Below are 20,687 nucleotides of genomic sequence, written 5' to 3' on the forward strand. Positions count from 1 at the left end.
CCATCCACTCACCTCCATCCTCATCATCACTGTCTCCATCCACTCACCTCCATCCTCATCATCACTGTCTCCATCCACTCACCTCCATTCTCATCATCACTCTGTCTCCATCCACTCACCTGCATCGTCATCATCACTCTGTCTCCATCCACTCTCCTCAATCCTCATCATTACTCAGTCTCCACCCACTCGCCTTCATCCTCATCATCACTCAGTCTCCATCCACTCGCCTTCATCCTCATCATCACTGTCACCATCCACTCGCCTCCATCCTCATCATCACTGCCTCCATCCTCATCATCACTGTCTCCATCCACTCGCCTCCATCCTCATCATCACTCTGTCTCCATCCACTCGCCTCCATCCTCATCATCACTCAGTCTCCATCCATTCGCCTTCATCCTCATCATCACTTAGTCTGCATCCACTCTCCTCCATCGTCATCATCACTCAGTCTCCACCCACAGACCTCCATCCTCATAATCACTGTCTGCATCCACTCACCTCCATCCTCATCATCACTCAGTCTCCATCCTCATCATCACTCAGTCTCCATCCACTGACCTCCATCCTCATCATCACTCAGTCTCCATCCACTCACCTCCATCCTCATCATCACTCAGTCTCCATCCACTCACCTCCATCCTCATCATCACTCAGTCTCCATCCACTCACCTCCATCCTCATCATCACTCAGTCTCCATCCACTCACCTCCATCCTCATCATCACTCAGTCTCCACCCACTCACCTCCATCCTCATTATCTCTGTCATCATAAACACACCTCCTTCCTCATCATCACTCAGTCTCTATCCACTCACCTCCATCCTCATCATCACTCAGTCTCCATCCACTCACCTCCATCCTCATTATCTCTGTCATCATAAACACACCTCCATCCTCATCATCACTCAGTCTCCATCCACTCACCTCCATCCTCATCATCACTCAGTCTCCACCCACTCACCTCCATCCTCATTATCTCTGTCATCATAAACACACCTCCATCCTCATCATCACTCAGTCTCCATCCACTCACCTCCATCCTCATCATCACTCAGTCTCCACCCACTCACCTCCGTCCTCATTATCTCTGTCATCATAAACACACCTCCTTCCTCATCATCACTCAGTCTCTATCCACTCACCTCCATCCTCATCATCACTCAGTCTCCATCCACTCACCTCCATCCTCATCATCACTCAGTCTCCACCCACTCACCTCCATCCTCATTATCTCTGTCATCATAAACACACCTCCATCCTCATCATCACTCAGTCTCCATCCACTCACCTCCATCCTCATCATCACTCAGTCTCCATCCACTCACCTCCATCCTCATCATCACTCAGTCTCCATCCACTCACCTCCATCCTCATCATCACTCAGTCTCCATCCACTCACCTCCATCCTCATCATCACTCAGTCTCCATCCACTCACCTCCATCCTCATCATCACTGTCTCCATCCACTCACCTCCATCCTCATCATCACTCAGTCTCCATCCACTCACCTGCATCGTCATCATCACTCTGTCTCCATCCACTCTCCTCAATCCTCATCATTACTCAGTCTCCACCCACTCGCCTTCATCCTCATCATCACTCAGTCTCCATCCACTCGCCTTCATCCTCATCATCACTGTCACCATCCACTCGCCTCCATCCTCATCATCACTGCCTCCATCCTCATCATCACTGTCTCCATCCATTCGCCTCCATCCTCATCATCACTCAGTCTCCATCCACTCACCTCCATCCTCATCATCACTCAGTCTCCACCCACTCACCTCCATCCTCATTATCTCTGTCATCATAAACACACCTCCTTCCTCATCATCACTCAGTCTCCATCCACTCACCTCCATCCTCATCATCACTCAGTCTCCATCCACTCACCTCCATCCTCATCATCACTCAGTCTCCATCCACTCACCTCCATCCTCATCATCACTCAGTCTCCATCCACTCACCTCCATCCTCATCATCACTCAGTCTCCATCCACTCACCTCCATCCTCATCATCACTCAGTCTCCATCCACTCACCTCCATCCTCATCATCACTGTCTCCATCCACTCACCTCCATCCTCATCATCACTGTCTCCATCCACTCACCTCCATCCTCATCATCACTCTGTCTCCATCCACTCACCTGCATCGTCATCATCACTCTGTCTCCATCCACTCTCCTCAATCCTCATCATTACTCAGTCTCCACCCACTCGCCTTCATCCTCATCATCACTCAGTCTCCATCCACTCGCCTTCATCCTCATCATCACTGTCACCATCCACTATCCTCCATCCTCATCATCACTGCCTCCATCCTCATCATCACTGTCTCCATCCACTCGCCTCCATCCTCATCATCACTCTGTCTCCATCCACTCGCCTCCATCCTCATCATCACTCAGTCTCCATCCATTCGCCTCCATCCTCATCATCACTTAGTCTGCATCCACTCTCCTCCATCGTCATCATCACTCAGTCTCCACCCACAGACCTCCATCCTCATAATCACTGTCTGCATCCACTCACCTCCATCCTCATCATCACTCAGTCTCCATCCTCATCATCACTCAGTCTCCATCCACTGACCTCCAGCCTCATCATCACTCAGTCTCCATCCACTCACCTCCATCCTCATCATCACTCAGTCTCCATCCACTCACCTCCATCCTCATCATCACTCAGTCTCCATCCACTGACCTCCATCCTCATCATCACTCAGTCTCCATCCACTCACCTCCATCCTCATCATCACTCAGTCTCCATCCACTCACCTCCATCCTCATCATCACTCAGTCTCCATCCACTCACCTCCATCCTCATCATCACTCAGTCTCCATCCACTCACCTCCATCCTCATCATCACTCAGTCTCCATCCACTCACCTCCATCCTCATCATCACTCTGTCTCCATCCACTCGCCTCCATCCTCATCATCACTCAGTCTCCATCCACTCGCCTCCATCCTCATCATCACTCAGTCTCCATCCACTCACCTCCATCCTCATCATCACTCAGTCTCCATCCACTCACCTCCATTGTCATCATCACTCAGTCTCCATCCACTCACCTCCATCCTCATCATCACTCAGTCTCCATCCACTCACCTCCATCCTCATCATCACTCAGTCTCCATCCACTCACCTCCATCGTCATCATCACTCTGTCTCCATCCACTCACCTGCATTGTCATCATCACTCTGTCTCCATCCACTCTCCTCCATCCTCATCATTACTCAGTCTCCACCCACTCGCCTTCATCCTCATCATCACTCAGTCTCCATCCACTCGCCTTCATCCTCATCATCACTCAGTCTCCACCCACTCAACTCCATCCTCATTATCTCTGTCATCATAAACACACCTCCTTCCTCATCATCACTCAGTCTCCATCCACTCACCTCCATCCTCATCATCACTCAGTCTCCATCCACTCACCTCCATCCTCATCATCACTCAGTCTCCATCCACTCACCTCCATCCTCATCATCACTCAGTCTCCATCCACTCACCTCCATCCTCATCATCACTCAGTCTCCATCCACTCACCTCCATCCTCATCATCACTCAGTCTCCATCCACTCACCTCCATCCTCATCATCACTGTCTCCATCCACTCACCTCCATCCTCATCATCACTGTCTCCATCCACTCACCTCCATTCTCATCATCACTCTGTCTCCATCCACTCACCTGCATCGTCATCATCACTCTGTCTCCATCCACTCTCCTCAATCCTCATCATTACTCAGTCTCCACCCACTCGCCTTCATCCTCATCATCACTCAGTCTCCATCCACTCGCCTTCATCCTCATCATCACTGTCACCATCCACTCGCCTCCATCCTCATCATCACTGCCTCCATCCTCATCATCACTGTCTCCATCCACTCGCCTCCATCCTCATCATCACTCTGTCTCCATCCACTCGCCTCCATCCTCATCATCACTCAGTCTCCATCCATTCGCCTTCATCCTCATCATCACTTAGTCTGCATCCACTCTCCTCCATCGTCATCATCACTCAGTCTCCACCCACAGACCTCCATCCTCATAATCACTGTCTGCATCCACTCACCTCCATCCTCATCATCACTCAGTCTCCATCCTCATCATCACTCAGTCTCCATCCACTCACCTCCATCCTCATCATCACTCAGTCTCCATCCACTCACCTCCATCCTCATCATCACTCAGTCTCCATCCACTCACCTCCATCCTCATCATCACTCAGTCTCCATCCACTCACCTCCATCCTCATCATCACTCAGTCTCCATCCACTCACCTCCATCCTCATCATCACTCAGTCTCCACCCACTCACCTCCATCCTCATTATCTCTGTCATCATAAACACACCTCCTTCCTCATCATCACTCAGTCTCTATCCACTCACCTCCATCCTCATCATCACTCAGTCTCCATCCACTCACCTCCATCCTCATTATCTCTGTCATCATAAACACACCTCCATCCTCATCATCACTCAGTCTCCATCCACTCACCTCCATCCTCATCATCACTCAGTCTCCACCCACTCACCTCCATCCTCATTATCTCTGTCATCATAAACACACCTCCATCCTCATCATCACTCAGTCTCCATCCACTCACCTCCATCCTCATCATCACTCAGTCTCCACCCACTCACCTCCGTCCTCATTATCTCTGTCATCATAAACACACCTCCTTCCTCATCATCACTCAGTCTCTATCCACTCACCTCCATCCTCATCATCACTCAGTCTCCATCCACTCACCTCCATCCTCATCATCACTCAGTCTCCACCCACTCACCTCCATCCTCATTATCTCTGTCATCATAAACACACCTCCATCCTCATCATCACTGTCTCCATCCACTCACCTCCATCCTCATCATCACTCAGTCTCCATCCACTCACCTCCATCCTCATCATCACTCAGTCTCCATCCACTCACCTCCATCCTCATCATCACTCAGTCTCCATCCACTCACCTCCATCCTCATCATCACTCAGTCTCCATCCACTCACCTCCATCCTCATCATCACTGTCTCCATCCACTCACCTCCATCCTCATCATCACTCAGTCTCCATCCACTCACCTGCATCGTCATCATCACTCTGTCTCCATCCACTCTCCTCAATCCTCATCATTACTCAGTCTCCACCCACTCGCCTTCATCCTCATCATCACTCAGTCTCCATCCACTCGCCTTCATCCTCATCATCACTGTCACCATCCACTCGCCTCCATCCTCATCATCACTGCCTCCATCCTCATCATCACTGTCTCCATCCATTCGCCTCCATCCTCATCATCACTCAGTCTCCATCCACTCACCTCCATCCTCATCATCACTCAGTCTCCACCCACTCACCTCCATCCTCATTATCTCTGTCATCATAAACACACCTCCTTCCTCATCATCACTCAGTCTCCATCCACTCACCTCCATCCTCATCATCACTCAGTCTCCATCCACTCACCTCCATCCTCATCATCACTCAGTCTCCATCCACTCACCTCCATCCTCATCATCACTCAGTCTCCATCCACTCACCTCCATCCTCATCATCACTCAGTCTCCATCCACTCACCTCCATCCTCATCATCACTCAGTCTCCATCCACTCACCTCCATCCTCATCATCACTGTCTCCATCCACTCACCTCCATCCTCATCATCACTGTCTCCATCCACTCACCTCCATCCTCATCATCACTCTGTCTCCATCCACTCACCTGCATCGTCATCATCACTCTGTCTCCATCCACTCTCCTCAATCCTCATCATTACTCAGTCTCCACCCACTCGCCTTCATCCTCATCATCACTCAGTCTCCATCCACTCGCCTTCATCCTCATCATCACTGTCACCATCCACTATCCTCCATCCTCATCATCACTGCCTCCATCCTCATCATCACTGTCTCCATCCACTCGCCTCCATCCTCATCATCACTCTGTCTCCATCCACTCGCCTCCATCCTCATCATCACTCAGTCTCCATCCATTCGCCTCCATCCTCATCATCACTTAGTCTGCATCCACTCTCCTCCATCGTCATCATCACTCAGTCTCCACCCACAGACCTCCATCCTCATAATCACTGTCTGCATCCACTCACCTCCATCCTCATCATCACTCAGTCTCCATCCTCATCATCACTCAGTCTCCATCCACTGACCTCCATCCTCATCATCACTCAGTCTCCATCCACTCACCTCCATCCTCATCATCACTCAGTCTCCATCCACTCACCTCCATCCTCATCATCACTCAGTCTCCATCCACTGACCTCCATCCTCATCATCACTCAGTCTCCATCCACTCACCTCCATCCTCATCATCACTCAGTCTCCATCCACTCACCTCCATCCTCATCATCACTCAGTCTCCATCCACTCACCTCCATCCTCATCATCACTCAGTCTCCATCCACTCACCTCCATCCTCATCATCACTCAGTCTCCATCCACTCACCTCCATCCTCATCATCACTCTGTCTCCATCCACTCGCCTCCATCCTCATCATCACTCAGTCTCCATCCACTCGCCTCCATCCTCATCATCACTCAGTCTCCATCCACTCACCTCCATCCTCATCATCACTCAGTCTCCATCCACTCACCTCCATTGTCATCATCACTCAGTCTCCATCCACTCACCTCCATCCTCATCATCACTCAGTCTCCATCCACTCACCTCCATCCTCATCATCACTCAGTCTCCATCCACTCACCTCCATCGTCATCATCACTCTGTCTCCATCCACTCACCTGCATTGTCATCATCACTCTGTCTCCATCCACTCACCTCCATCCTCATCATCACTCAGTCTCCACCCACTCACCTCCATCCTCATTATCTCTGTCATCATAAACACACCTCCATCCTCATCATCACTCAGTCTCCATCCACTCACCTCCATCCTCATCATCACTCAGTCTCCACCCACTCACCTCCGTCCTCATTATCTCTGTCATCATAAACACACCTCCTTCCTCATCATCACTCAGTCTCTATCCACTCACCTCCATCCTCATCATCACTCAGTCTCCATCCACTCACCTCCATCCTCATCATCACTCAGTCTCCACCCACTCACCTCCATCCTCATTATCTCTGTCATCATAAACACACCTCCATCCTCATCATCACTGTCTCCATCCACTCACCTCCATCCTCATCATCACTCAGTCTCCATCCACTCACCTCCATCCTCATCATCACTCAGTCTCCATCCACTCACCTCCATCCTCATCATCACTCAGTCTCCATCCACTCACCTCCATCCTCATCATCACTCAGTCTCCATCCACTCACCTCCATCCTCATCATCACTGTCTCCATCCACTCACCTCCATCCTCATCATCACTCAGTCTCCATCCACTCACCTGCATCGTCATCATCACTCTGTCTCCATCCACTCTCCTCAATCCTCATCATTACTCAGTCTCCACCCACTCGCCTTCATCCTCATCATCACTCAGTCTCCATCCACTCGCCTTCATCCTCATCATCACTGTCACCATCCACTCGCCTCCATCCTCATCATCACTGCCTCCATCCTCATCATCACTGTCTCCATCCATTCGCCTCCATCCTCATCATCACTCAGTCTCCATCCACTCACCTCCATCCTCATCATCACTCAGTCTCCACCCACTCACCTCCATCCTCATTATCTCTGTCATCATAAACACACCTCCTTCCTCATCATCACTCAGTCTCCATCCACTCACCTCCATCCTCATCATCACTCAGTCTCCATCCACTCACCTCCATCCTCATCATCACTCAGTCTCCATCCACTCACCTCCATCCTCATCATCACTCAGTCTCCATCCACTCACCTCCATCCTCATCATCACTCAGTCTCCATCCACTCACCTCCATCCTCATCATCACTCAGTCTCCATCCACTCACCTCCATCCTCATCATCACTGTCTCCATCCACTCACCTCCATCCTCATCATCACTGTCTCCATCCACTCACCTCCATCCTCATCATCACTCTGTCTCCATCCACTCACCTGCATCGTCATCATCACTCTGTCTCCATCCACTCTCCTCAATCCTCATCATTACTCAGTCTCCACCCACTCGCCTTCATCCTCATCATCACTCAGTCTCCATCCACTCGCCTTCATCCTCATCATCACTGTCACCATCCACTATCCTCCATCCTCATCATCACTGCCTCCATCCTCATCATCACTGTCTCCATCCACTCGCCTCCATCCTCATCATCACTCTGTCTCCATCCACTCGCCTCCATCCTCATCATCACTCAGTCTCCATCCATTCGCCTCCATCCTCATCATCACTTAGTCTGCATCCACTCTCCTCCATCGTCATCATCACTCAGTCTCCACCCACAGACCTCCATCCTCATAATCACTGTCTGCATCCACTCACCTCCATCCTCATCATCACTCAGTCTCCATCCTCATCATCACTCAGTCTCCATCCACTGACCTCCATCCTCATCATCACTCAGTCTCCATCCACTCACCTCCATCCTCATCATCACTCAGTCTCCATCCACTCACCTCCATCCTCATCATCACTCAGTCTCCATCCACTGACCTCCATCCTCATCATCACTCAGTCTCCATCCACTCACCTCCATCCTCATCATCACTCAGTCTCCATCCACTCACCTCCATCCTCATCATCACTCAGTCTCCATCCACTCACCTCCATCCTCATCATCACTCAGTCTCCATCCACTCACCTCCATCCTCATCATCACTCAGTCTCCATCCACTCACCTCCATCCTCATCATCACTCTGTCTCCATCCACTCGCCTCCATCCTCATCATCACTCAGTCTCCATCCACTCGCCTCCATCCTCATCATCACTCAGTCTCCATCCACTCACCTCCATCCTCATCATCACTCAGTCTCCATCCACTCACCTCCATTGTCATCATCACTCAGTCTCCATCCACTCACCTCCATCCTCATCATCACTCAGTCTCCATCCACTCACCTCCATCCTCATCATCACTCAGTCTCCATCCACTCACCTCCATCGTCATCATCACTCTGTCTCCATCCACTCACCTGCATTGTCATCATCACTCTGTCTCCATCCACTCTCCTCCATCCTCATCATTACTCAGTCTCCACCCACTCGCCTTCATCCTCATCATCACTCAGTCTCCATCCACTCGCCTTCATCCTCATCATCACTCAGTCTCCATCCACTCGCCTTCATCCTCATCATCACTCAGTCTCCATCCACTCGCCTCCATCCTCATCATCACTGTCACCATCCACTCGCCTCCATCCTCATCATCACTGTCACCATCCACTCGCCTCCATCCTCATCATCACTGTCTCCATCCACTCGCCTCCATCCTCATCATCACTCTGTCTCCATCCACTCGCCTCCATCCTCATCATCACTCAGTCTCCATCCACTCGCCTTCATCCTCATCATCACTGTCACCATCCACTCGCCTCCATCCTCATCATCACTGTCACCATCCACTCGCCTCCATCCTCATCATCACTGTCACCATCCACTCGCCTCCATCCTCATCATCACTGTCTCCATCCACTCGCCTCCATCCTCATCATCACTCTGTCTCCATCCACTCGCCTCCATCCTCATCATCACTCAGTCTCCATCCACTCGCCTCCATCCTCATCATCACTCAGTCTCCATCCACTCGCCTCCATCCTCATCATCACTTAGTCTGCATCCACTCTCCTCCATCCTCATAATCACAGTCTCCATCCACTCTCCTCCATCGTCATCATCACTCAGTCTCCACCCACAGACCTCCATCCTCATAATCACTGTCTGCATCCACTCACCTCCATCCTTACCATCACTCACCTCCATCCTCATCATCACTCAGTCTCATCCACTCACCTCCATCCTCATCATCACTCAGTATTCACACATTCACTTCCATCCTCATGATCACTCAGTCTCCACCCACACACCTCCATCGTCATCATCACTCAGTCTCCACCCACACACCTCCATCCTAATCATCACTCAGTCTCCATCCACTCTCCTCCATCCTCATCATCACTCAGTCTCCATCCACTCACCTCCATCCTCATCATCACTCAGTCTCCACCCTCTCGCCTTCATCCTCATCATCACTCAGTCTCCATCCACTCACCTCCATCCTCATCATCACTCAGTCTCCATCCTCATCATCACTCAGTCTCCATCCAGTCACCTCCATCCTCATAATCACTAAGTCTCCACCCACACACCTCCATCCTCATCATCACTCAGTCTCCATCCACTCTCCTCCATCGTCATCATCACACAATCTCCATCCACTCACCTCCATCCTCATCATCACTCAGTCTCCATCCACTCTCCTCCATCGTCATCATCACACAATCTCCATCCACTCACCTCTATCCTCATCATCACTCAGTCTCCATCCACTCACTTCCATTCTTACCATCACTCACCTCCATCCTCATCATCACTCAGTCTCAATCCACTCACCTCCATCCTCATCATCACTCAGTCTCCATCCACTCACCTCCATCGTCATCATCACACAATCTCCATCCACTCACCTCCATGCTCATCATCACTCAGTGCCCATCCACTCACCTCCATCCTCATCATCACTCAGTCTCCATCCACTCACCTTCATCCTCATCATCACTCAGCCTCCATCCACTCACCTCCATTCTCATTCTCACTCAGTCTCCACCCACTCACCTCCACACACAGTCACACCTGTAGACACCTGATTCCCAGTTTCCCAGTCACTCACACTCAGCTGTGAAGCGTGTCATTCCACCTACTCTGTAGCTTTGATGTCATTAAAAATACTGCTGCTGCTCTTCAATTTTCTTTTGTTTTTCTTTGTTCTCTCTCTCTCTCTCTCTCTCTCTCTCTCTCAGACCTCTCTCCACAGATATTAACCAGTGATAAACTGTTGTACAATATAACTGAAGGAGATTCTGCATCTCTTGACTGCGTCTCGTTCGGTTCCCCACGGCCTCAGATCAGCTGGTAAGACTTTCAGCTCTTTTCAAAATAAAAGTTTCAAATTGTCTTTTGATCTCAGATTATTTAGAGAAAGGTCTACCTTTAAGAATTCTATTTTTTTTGTAAATCAGGACCTGGTTATTTTCCCTCAGATTGTTTTTGTTGATTTTACTGGAGGATGTTGTTGTTTTCAGGGAAAGCGAGAATATGGAAACAGTTCTATCTGACCCACGAGTGTCCCAGTTAACCAACGGCACGTTAAGGATCACCGATGTCAGAAGCGAGGACGCAGGGGAATACAGCTGTTCTGTTAAACACTTCAATCTCTCCATCGTTGCTTACCTGGCGGTGCTCAGTAAGTGGAGAGATGCAGTTACACACAGAGAACCTGGTTTGTTTTATGTGACTTCATAATGTCAGGTTTCGTGATATAATCTTTGTGTGAACACTTTCTTAAAGGAACACTTTAAAAAAACCTTCTGTCAGATATCCTTCTCTCATTCTGGGTAGGCTCCAGACCCACAGCGACAGACAATGAATGAGTAAATAAATAGTAATAAATGAACTTTGCTTCTGCAGAAATAAATCACTCTGAGCACCCTCTGCTGCAGTTCACCAGTGACTCCAGCCCACCCTCTGAGTCTAACACCACACCTGCTGCAGGTACGTCACCATGACAACAGCACAACGTTTCCAGAGTGTACACCCTCGTTCTTGAGAAGTAACTTCTAACACAGTCTGTAACTGTAGAACTACAGAGTGCTCCGGTTAAAGTAAACACAGAGCAAAAGTGCTACAAAACTAAACAGTCGGACATCAAGCGGTGAATAAAAACAAAGCTGAGTTAATAAAGGGACTAGGGCACTACAACACTACCTCAACATTTAAGACGGAACAGTCACTGACTTCTACAGCAGTTTTTGTGCAGCGTGAACACAAACGACTCAGTGAGATCATGGCACAGTCTCAGTAGTGATTTTTAATTTGGCTTGTCAAAGCCAAATTACTGTTCTTCGAAATCTTATTATTATTCTTCTTATTATTATTCTATTCGCAAAATGTAAAATGCTACTCCTCCTAGAGTATTAATGCTACAGCCATGAAACTTCACACGGTCATAGATCCTTTGCCAACTCGGGATGCTTGTGCTTTTTGGAGCGATCCGACATACGGATTTTGGAATATGAGCTTCCAAAATGGGAATTTTTCCCATAGGAATGCATAGGCCAAAATTTCAACCTGCTCTAATTCAGTCAATTTTGAAGCTTTGGACACGAGATTTCAGACAGTCAGACCCGGGCACACCGAGACCCACCACGTCAAATATCGGACCTCTCTCACTTATCTGTTTCATTTAATCCCTCTTTCAATATCCCTCCATTCACTTCAATGGGAGATGGTCAGAGTGCGTGACATCATTGTCACTCTAGCTCCTCTGCCCTGAAAGCCTTTTTTCAATATTCAGCCGAACATCTCCCCATAACTTCCTTATAGTTTCACCTAGAGACTTCATTTAAATTTTAAATGGTAGGGACATTTCCACTTTCTAGCACCTGTTAATATGAGAACATTTGAAAATATGTTTTTTTGAGTTATGAATTTCTGTTCAGCACTAGGGAGGGTTTTGTTCCCATAGAGTTCAATGTATTTTCAGAGCGACTCAGCGAGCAGTTTTTCAATCATTTGTTCTGTGATTAACTCATCATAACATGATCAATTCTTACTCAAAATGAAAAAAGCTTACATCAAATCGATTCCCCGAGTGTCCTGGTTCTAACGGTATATTCGTTTAGGCCATTTGGGAAAGGTTTTCCAAGTTATAAGCATTTGTTTGGAGGGTGTGTATACTCCTATAGGAATGTATAGAAATTAATATCTCTGACCCTATTTTGCTATACAATTTTTAGCCAAACATTTCCCCATAACTTACTTATACTTTCACTTAGAAACTTCATTTAAATTTTAAATGGTAGAGAAATTTTATCTTTCTAGCACCTGTGAATTTGATTGATTATTTCAATAATTTGTTCTGATGCAGATACGTCACCATGGCAACAGCACAATTTTACCAGAGTGTACACCCTCTTCATCATCACTCAGTTTCCATCCTCTCACCTCCATCTTCATCATCACTCAGTCTCCATCCACTCACCTCCATTCTCATCATTAATCAGTCTCCATCCACTTACCTCCATCTTCATCATCACTCAGTCTCCATCCACTCACCTCCATCCTCAACATCACTCAGTCTCCATCCACTCACCTGCATCCTCATCATCACTCAGTCTCCACCCACACACCTCCATCCTCATCATCACTCAGTCTCCATCAACTCACCTCCATCTTCATCATCTCTCAGTCTCCATCCACTCACCTCCATCTTCATCATCACTCAGTCTCCATCCACTCACCTCCATCTTCATCATCACTCAGTCTCCATCCACTCACCTCCATCTTCATCATCACTCAGTCTCCATCCACTCACCTCTATCTTCATCATCACTCAGTCTCCTTCCACTCACCTCCATCCTCATCATCACTCAGTCTCCATCCACTCACCTCCATCTTTATCATCACTCAGTCTCCATCCACTCACCTCCATCCTCATCATCACTCAATCTCATTTCACTCACCTCCATCCTCATCATCACTCAGTCTCCATCCACTCACCTCCATCCTCATCATCACTCACCTCCATCCACTCACCTCCATCCTCATTATCTCTGTCATCATAAACACACCTCCTTCCTCATCATCACTCAGTCTCCATCCACTCACCTCCATCCTCATCATCACTCAGTCTCTATCCACTCACCTCCATCCTCATCATCACTCAGTCTCTATCCACTCACCTCCATCCTCATCATCACTCAGTCTCCATCCACTCACCTACATCATCATCATCACTCAGTCTCCATCCACTCACGTCCATCATCATCATCATCATCACTCAGTCTCCATCCACTCACGTCCATCATCATCATCTTTCAGTCTCCATCCACTCACCTCCATCGTCATCATCACTCAGTCTCCATCCACTCACCTCCATCCTCATCATCACTCAGTCTCCTTCCACTCACCTCCATCCTCATCATCACTCAGTCTCCTTTCACTCACTTCCATCCTCATCATCACTCAGTCTCCATCCACTCACGTCCATCTTCATCATCATTCAGTCTTCATCCACTCACCTACATCATCATCATCACTCAGTCTCCATCCACTCACGTCCATCATCATCATCACTCAGTCTCCATCCACTCACGTCCATCCTCATCATCACTCAGTCTCCATCCACTCACCTCCATCATCATCATCACTCAGTCTCCATCCACTCACGTCCATCCTCATCATCACTCAGTCTCCATCCACTCACCTCCATCCTCATCATCACTCAGTCTCCATCCACTCACCTACATCATCATCATCACTCAGTCTCCATCCACTCACCTACATCCTCATCATCACTCAGTCTCCTTTCACTCACTTCCATCCTCATCATCACTCAGTCTCCATCCACTCACGTCCATCCTCATCATCACTCAGTCTCCTTTCACTCACTTCCATCCTCATCATCACTCAGTCTCCATCCACTCACGTCCATCCTCATCATCACTCAGTCTCCATCCACTCACGTCCATCTTCATCATCATTCAGTCTTCATCCACTCACCTACATCATCATCATCACTCAGTCTCCATCCACTCACGTCCATCATCATCATCACTCAGTCTCCATCCACTCACGTCCATCCTCATCATCACTCAGTCTCCATCCACTCACCTCCATCCTCATCATCACTCAGTCTCCATCCACTCACCTCCATCCTCATCATCACTCAGTCTCCATCCACTCACCTACATCCTCATCATCACTCAGTCTCCTTTCACTCACTTCCATCCTCATCATCACTCAGTCTCCATCCACTCACGTCCATCTTCATCATCATTCAGTCTTCATCCACTCACCTACATCATCATCATCACTCAGTCTCCATCCACTCACGTCCATCCTCATCATCACTCAGTCTCCATCTACTCACGTCCATGCTCATCATCACTCAGTCTCCTTCCACTCACCTCCATCCTCATCATCACTCAGTCTCCATCCACTCACCTACATCATCATCATCACTCAGTCTCCTTTCACTCACTTCCATCCTCATCATCACTCAGTCTCCATCCACTCACGTCCATCTTCATCATCATTCAGTCTTCATCCACTCACCTACATCATCATCATCACTCAGTCTCCATCCACTCACGTCCATCCTCATCATCACTCAGTCTCCATCTACTCACGTCCATCCTCATCATCACTCAGTCTCCTTCCACTCACCTCCATCCTCATCATCACTCAGTCTCCATCCACTCACCTACATCCTCATCATCACTCAGTCTCCTTTCACACACTTCCATCCTCATCATCACTCAGTCTCCATCCACTCACGTCCATCTTCATCATCATTCAGTCTTCATCCACTCACCTACATCATCATCATCACTCAGTCTCCATCCACTCACGTCCATCATCATCATCACTCAGTCTCCATCCACTCACGTCCATCATCATCATCTTTCAGTCTCCATCCACTCACGTCCATCATCATCATCACTCAGTCTCCATCCACTCACGTCCATCATCATCATTATTCAGTCTCCATCCACTCACCTCCATCCTCATCATCACTCAGTCTCCATCCACTCACCTACATCATCATCATCTTTCAGTCTCCATCCACTCACGTCCATCATCATCATCACTCAGTCTCCATCCACTCACGTCCATCATCATCATCATTCAGTCTCCTTCCACTCACCTCCATCCTCATCATCACTCAGTCTCCATCCACTCACCTACATCATCATCATCACTCAGTCTCCATCCACTCACGTCCATCATCATCATCATCATCACTCAGTCTCCATCCACTCACGTCCATCATCATCATCTTTCAGTCTCCATCCACTCACGTCCATCTTCATCATCATTCAGTCTCCACCCACTCACCTCCATCATCATCATCATTCAGTCTCCATCCACTCACGTCCATCCTCATCATCACTCAGTCTCATTTCACTCACCTCCACACACAGTCACACCTGTAGACACCTGATTCCCAGTTTCCCAGTCACTCACACTCAGCTGTGGAGAGTGTCATTCCACCTACTCTGCAGCTTTGATGTCATTAAAAATACTGCTGCTCTCTTCACTTTTCTTTTGTTTTTCTTTGTTCTCTCTCTCTCTCTCTCTCTCTCTCTCTCTCTCTCTTTCTCTCTCAGACCTCTCTCCACAGATATTAACCAGTGATAAACTGTTGTACAATATAACTGAAGGAGATTCTGCATCTCTTGACTGCGTCTCGTTCGGTTCCCCATGGCCTCAGATCAGCTGGTAAGACTTTCAGCTCTTTTCAAAATAAAAGTTTCAAATCGTCTTTTGATCTCAGATTATTTAGAGAAAGGTTTACCTTTAAGAATTCTATTTTTTTTGTAAATCAGGACCTGGTTATTTTCCTCAGATTGTTTTTGTTGATTTTACTGGAGGATGTTGTTGTTTTCAGGGAAAGCGAGAATATGGAAACAGTTCTATCTGACCCACGAGTGTCCCAGTTAACCAACGGCACGTTAAGGATCACCGATGTCAGAAGCGAGGACGCAGGGGCATACAGCTGTTCTGTTAAACACTTCAATCTCTCCATCGTTGCTTACCTGGCGGTGCTCAGTAAGTGGAGAGATGCAGTTACACACAGAGAACCTGGTTTTGTTTTATGTGACTTCATAATCTCAGGTTTCGTGATATAATCTTTGTGTGAACACTTTCTTAAAGGAACACTTTAAAATACCTTCTGTCAGATATCCTTCTCTCATTCTGGGTAGGCTCCAGACCCACAGCGACAGACAATGAACGAGTAAATAAATAGTAATAAATGAACTTTGCTTCTGCAGAAATAAATCACTCTGAGCACCCTCTGCTGCAGTTCACCAGTGACTCCAGCCCACCCTCTGAGTCTAACACCACACCTGCTGCAGGTACGTCACCATGACAACAGCACAACGTTATCAGAGTGTACACCCTCGTTCTTGAGAAGTAACTTCTAACACAGTCTGTAACTGTAGAACTACAGAGTGCTCCGGTTAAAGTAAACACAGAGCGAAAGTGCTACAAAACTAAACAGTCGGACATCAAGCGGAGAATAAAACCAAAGCTGAGTTAATAAAGAGACTAGGGCACTACAACACTACCTCAACATTTAAGACGGAACAGTCACTGACTTCTACAGCAGTTTTTGTGCAGCGTGAACACAAACGACTCAGTGAGATCATGGCACAGTCTCAGTAGTGATTTTTGTTTTTACTTTCTTATAATTCTCTCCATATCTCTCTCTCTCTCTCTCTCTCTCTCTCTCTATCTATCTCTTAGGGTTTTCTCAAGGCTGGTTTATTGGTTTGGTGATTGCTTCGGGTCTGTTCATCCTCCTCATCTTCTGCTTCATCAAATGCAGAAAAGGAGGGAAACACTCAGGTCTTTACACACCTCACACACACACACACACACACACACACACACACACACACACACACACAGAGAGAGAGAGGTTTAGATACAGTTTAGAAGGTAAATGAATGAATGAAGGGTGGCACGGTGGAGCACCAGGTAGTGTCTCAGTCACACAGCTCCAGTAACCTGGAGGTTGCGGATTGGAGTCCCTCTCCAGACGACTGTCTGTGAGGAGTGTGGTGTGTTCTCTCTGTGTCTGCGTGGGTTTCCTCCGGGTGACTGTCTGTGAGGAGTGTGGTGTGTTCTCTCTGTGTCTGCGTGGGTTTCCTCCGGGTGACTGTCTGTGAGGAGTGTGGTGTGTTCTCTCTGTGTCTGCGTGGGTTTCCTCCGGGTGACTGTCTGTGAGGAGTGTGGTGTGTTCTCCCTGTGTCTGCGTGGGTTTCCTCCGGGTGAATGTCTGAGGAGTGTGGTGTGTTCTCTCTGTGTCTGCGTGGGTTTCCTCCGGGTGACTGTTTGTGAGGAGTGTGGTGTGTTCTCTCTGTGTCTGTGTGGGTTTCCTCCGGGTGACTGTTTGTGAGGAGTGTGGTGTGTTCTCTCTGTGTCTGCGTGGGTTTCCTCCGGGTGACTGTCTGTGAGGAGTGTGGTGTGTTCTCTCTGTGTCTGTGTGGGTTTCCTCCGGTTGACTGTCTGTGAGGAGTGTGGTCTGTTCCCTCTGTGTCTGCGTGGTTTTCCTCAGGGTGCTCCGGTTTCCTCCCACGCTCCAATAACACACGTTGGTAGGTGGATTTGAGACTCAAAAGTGTCCGTAGGTTTGAGTGTGTGAGTGAATGTGTGAGTGTGTGTCGCTGTGTGAAGGACTGGCGCCCCCTCCAGGGTGTGTTCCCACCTTGCGCCCGGTGATTCTGGGTAGGCTCTGGACTGGATTACAAAAAAAAGGGTTACAAAAAAATTAATATTTCATATTTCATTATAGAAAGTACTTCATTCTGAGAGAGTGTTGATGTTGTTGTTTACAGCGGTACAGAAGCGGAAGGACAGAGCGGACTCTCTCATTAAGGACGAGACCCTCGCAGAGTCCACATCCGTCTGATAAAGATTACCCCGATACAATCCTCAAATGAAATGAAATGAATTTAAATATATTTTTTTCACTGGAGCGATTTTGTATCACTAATAATCTCCATGTAAATGTCCTCTCTCTCTCTCTCTCTCTCTCTCTCTCTCTCTCTCTCTCTCGTAGGTCTTCTCTCTCTCTCTCTCACACACACACACACACACACACACTGTCACACACCTCACACCATATACACAAATTATGCACATTTCTGACACACCACACACCCAATATACAAAGGCACTCATGCTTCACACATAGCCTTAGCAACCGCCAAGCATACCATAGCAACGGCCTAGAAACACATTAGCAACCACCTAGCATACCTTAACAACATCCTAGCAAAAGCTTAGCAAACAAACTCCTAACATCTTAGCATTCACCTACGATAGCATAGCAACAGCCTAGCAACACATTAGTAACCACCTAGGAAACCACCAAAACAAGCTAGCAACATATTTGCAACCACTCATGATACCACAGCTACAGCCTAGCAAGACCTTAGCAACCACAGAGGAAACCAAGGCAACAACCTAGCAAGGTCTTAAGCTTGATGGATTGTTCCCATAGACACAGCGTGGTGTGTACCAGAGCACAGGACTGTTCTCATCCCTGCAGCGACTGGTCCATCAAGAGTTGGACGAATGTGTGTCTGCACTCAGAGAACAATAAAGATGTCTTCAATAACAGTGTCCTTCCTCACATTTTTTTTTTTTATGTTGTTGTTGTCTTCCGGCCTTGTGCCACGGCAAAACATATTTGTGCTTTTATTAGTGCAGTTTTTAGAGTTTATTGCAAAATATCTGTAAAAACAATGAAACCACTCGAGTGGACTCCTGACAGCAAGAAGACAGCGGACCACGGGTGGATACCTGAGGGCCAAGTTTGTGTGTTGCACAGCATTTTCTGGGCAGACCATCATTCTTTGTAAATTAGATCAGTAAAACATTTTTATCCAGCACAGTATTAACATTTTCAGTGCAATCATTTTATCTCAGGTCTAGCAGAGTGAGAAGAGCCTGCTATGTTTAAACTCAACCGAGCTTTACAAATACTTTAATAGCAGAGTATAACTACTCAGTTCTACTGAATTCTGCTCCTGCACAGAGTTAAATTCTTGTAGTTGAACGTACGTGGTCCTGGTTTTGGGGATATGAGCTACTCAACACTCCTTACTCAGAGCTAATTAAAGCATGTTTTTATGTTTTAGACAAATGCCACATTTGAACACTTTTCCGTTCACAGTCCATTTTACTGATGTTTCCTTCATCATTTTCTTTGTTATTCTTTGTAAATTAGTTTAGTGAATCATTTAAATCCAGCACAATATCAACATTTTTAATCTTTTTAGTCTTTTTATATCAGGACCTCTCATCACTGTATCACACAGTTGTTGATGATATTAGTTTTATTTTCCATAATAAAAGTCTTTGTGAATTTAAATTCAGCACACTGTCCGGGTAATTTCCTTTATTACAGTAAAATATGAAGAGGATGATGTGGTGGTAAAATTCTTTTGAAATATGTATGTGTTACTCATTACAGTGGAATAAGTAAAAATAATGAAATAGTTACACTATATGATCATTAGCTAAATAATGTTATGTTCATTAAGGAAATCTGAACTGCACGGGACACAGAGCTGAGATGTTAAACATGTTTAGAATCTGATGAATGTAATTCGCTACAAAAAAATGAAATCAGAGCGAAGAGTTTATAGAATGTTCCACTTCCTCAGTTCAGAAGAGTCCACTGTAAAGAGGAGAATATCAAAGGGTCAGTCTCTGCAGCAGAGAAGGAGCATGGGCAACTTCGTGAGATCTTACTCTTTTTAGGTCTCAGCATCTACTGTCCATAACACTGAGGAAGATTCAGAAACTCTGGAGAAATCTCAGTCCGTGTCGGACAAAGGCTGGACAGCACTGTTAATGAGCCTGACCTTCCAGCCCTCAGACGGCTCTGCAGGAGTTTGCAGGAAAAACAAAGCTTCTAGACTTTCCCCGAAACATTCTGCAGTTCGGATTCTAATAATGAAGATGATTCCTTCTAATACTCATTTGGATTCTCTTTCTGATGCTGATTCAGAGGTGG

At 47.4% G+C, this 20,687-nt stretch overlaps 1 protein-coding gene across 1 annotated transcript in view; it reads left to right on the plus strand.

Annotated features, from left to right (window-relative positions):
- Positions 1 to 19,958, plus strand: part of LOC136696580 (neural cell adhesion molecule L1-like) — a 78,993-nt gene extending 59,035 nt beyond the window's left edge. The window contains exons 18-25 of the mRNA XM_066671098.1: positions 10,894 to 11,005; positions 11,176 to 11,336; positions 11,561 to 11,644; positions 16,264 to 16,375; positions 16,545 to 16,705; positions 16,930 to 17,013; positions 17,405 to 17,506; positions 18,499 to 19,958. Coding sequence (XP_066527195.1) covers positions 10,894 to 11,005; positions 11,176 to 11,336; positions 11,561 to 11,644; positions 16,264 to 16,375; positions 16,545 to 16,705; positions 16,930 to 17,013; positions 17,405 to 17,506; positions 18,499 to 18,572 — 890 coding nt within the window. The 3' untranslated portion in view covers positions 18,573 to 19,958. The remainder of the gene's footprint in view (positions 1 to 10,893; positions 11,006 to 11,175; positions 11,337 to 11,560; positions 11,645 to 16,263; positions 16,376 to 16,544; positions 16,706 to 16,929; positions 17,014 to 17,404; positions 17,507 to 18,498) is intronic.
- The last annotated feature ends 729 nt before the right edge of the window (positions 19,959 to 20,687 follow it).

The sequence above is a fragment of the Hoplias malabaricus genome, chromosome 5 (assembly GCF_029633855.1).
Source record: "Hoplias malabaricus isolate fHopMal1 chromosome 5, fHopMal1.hap1, whole genome shotgun sequence".
Lineage (NCBI taxonomy): Eukaryota > Metazoa > Chordata > Actinopteri > Characiformes > Erythrinidae > Hoplias > Hoplias malabaricus.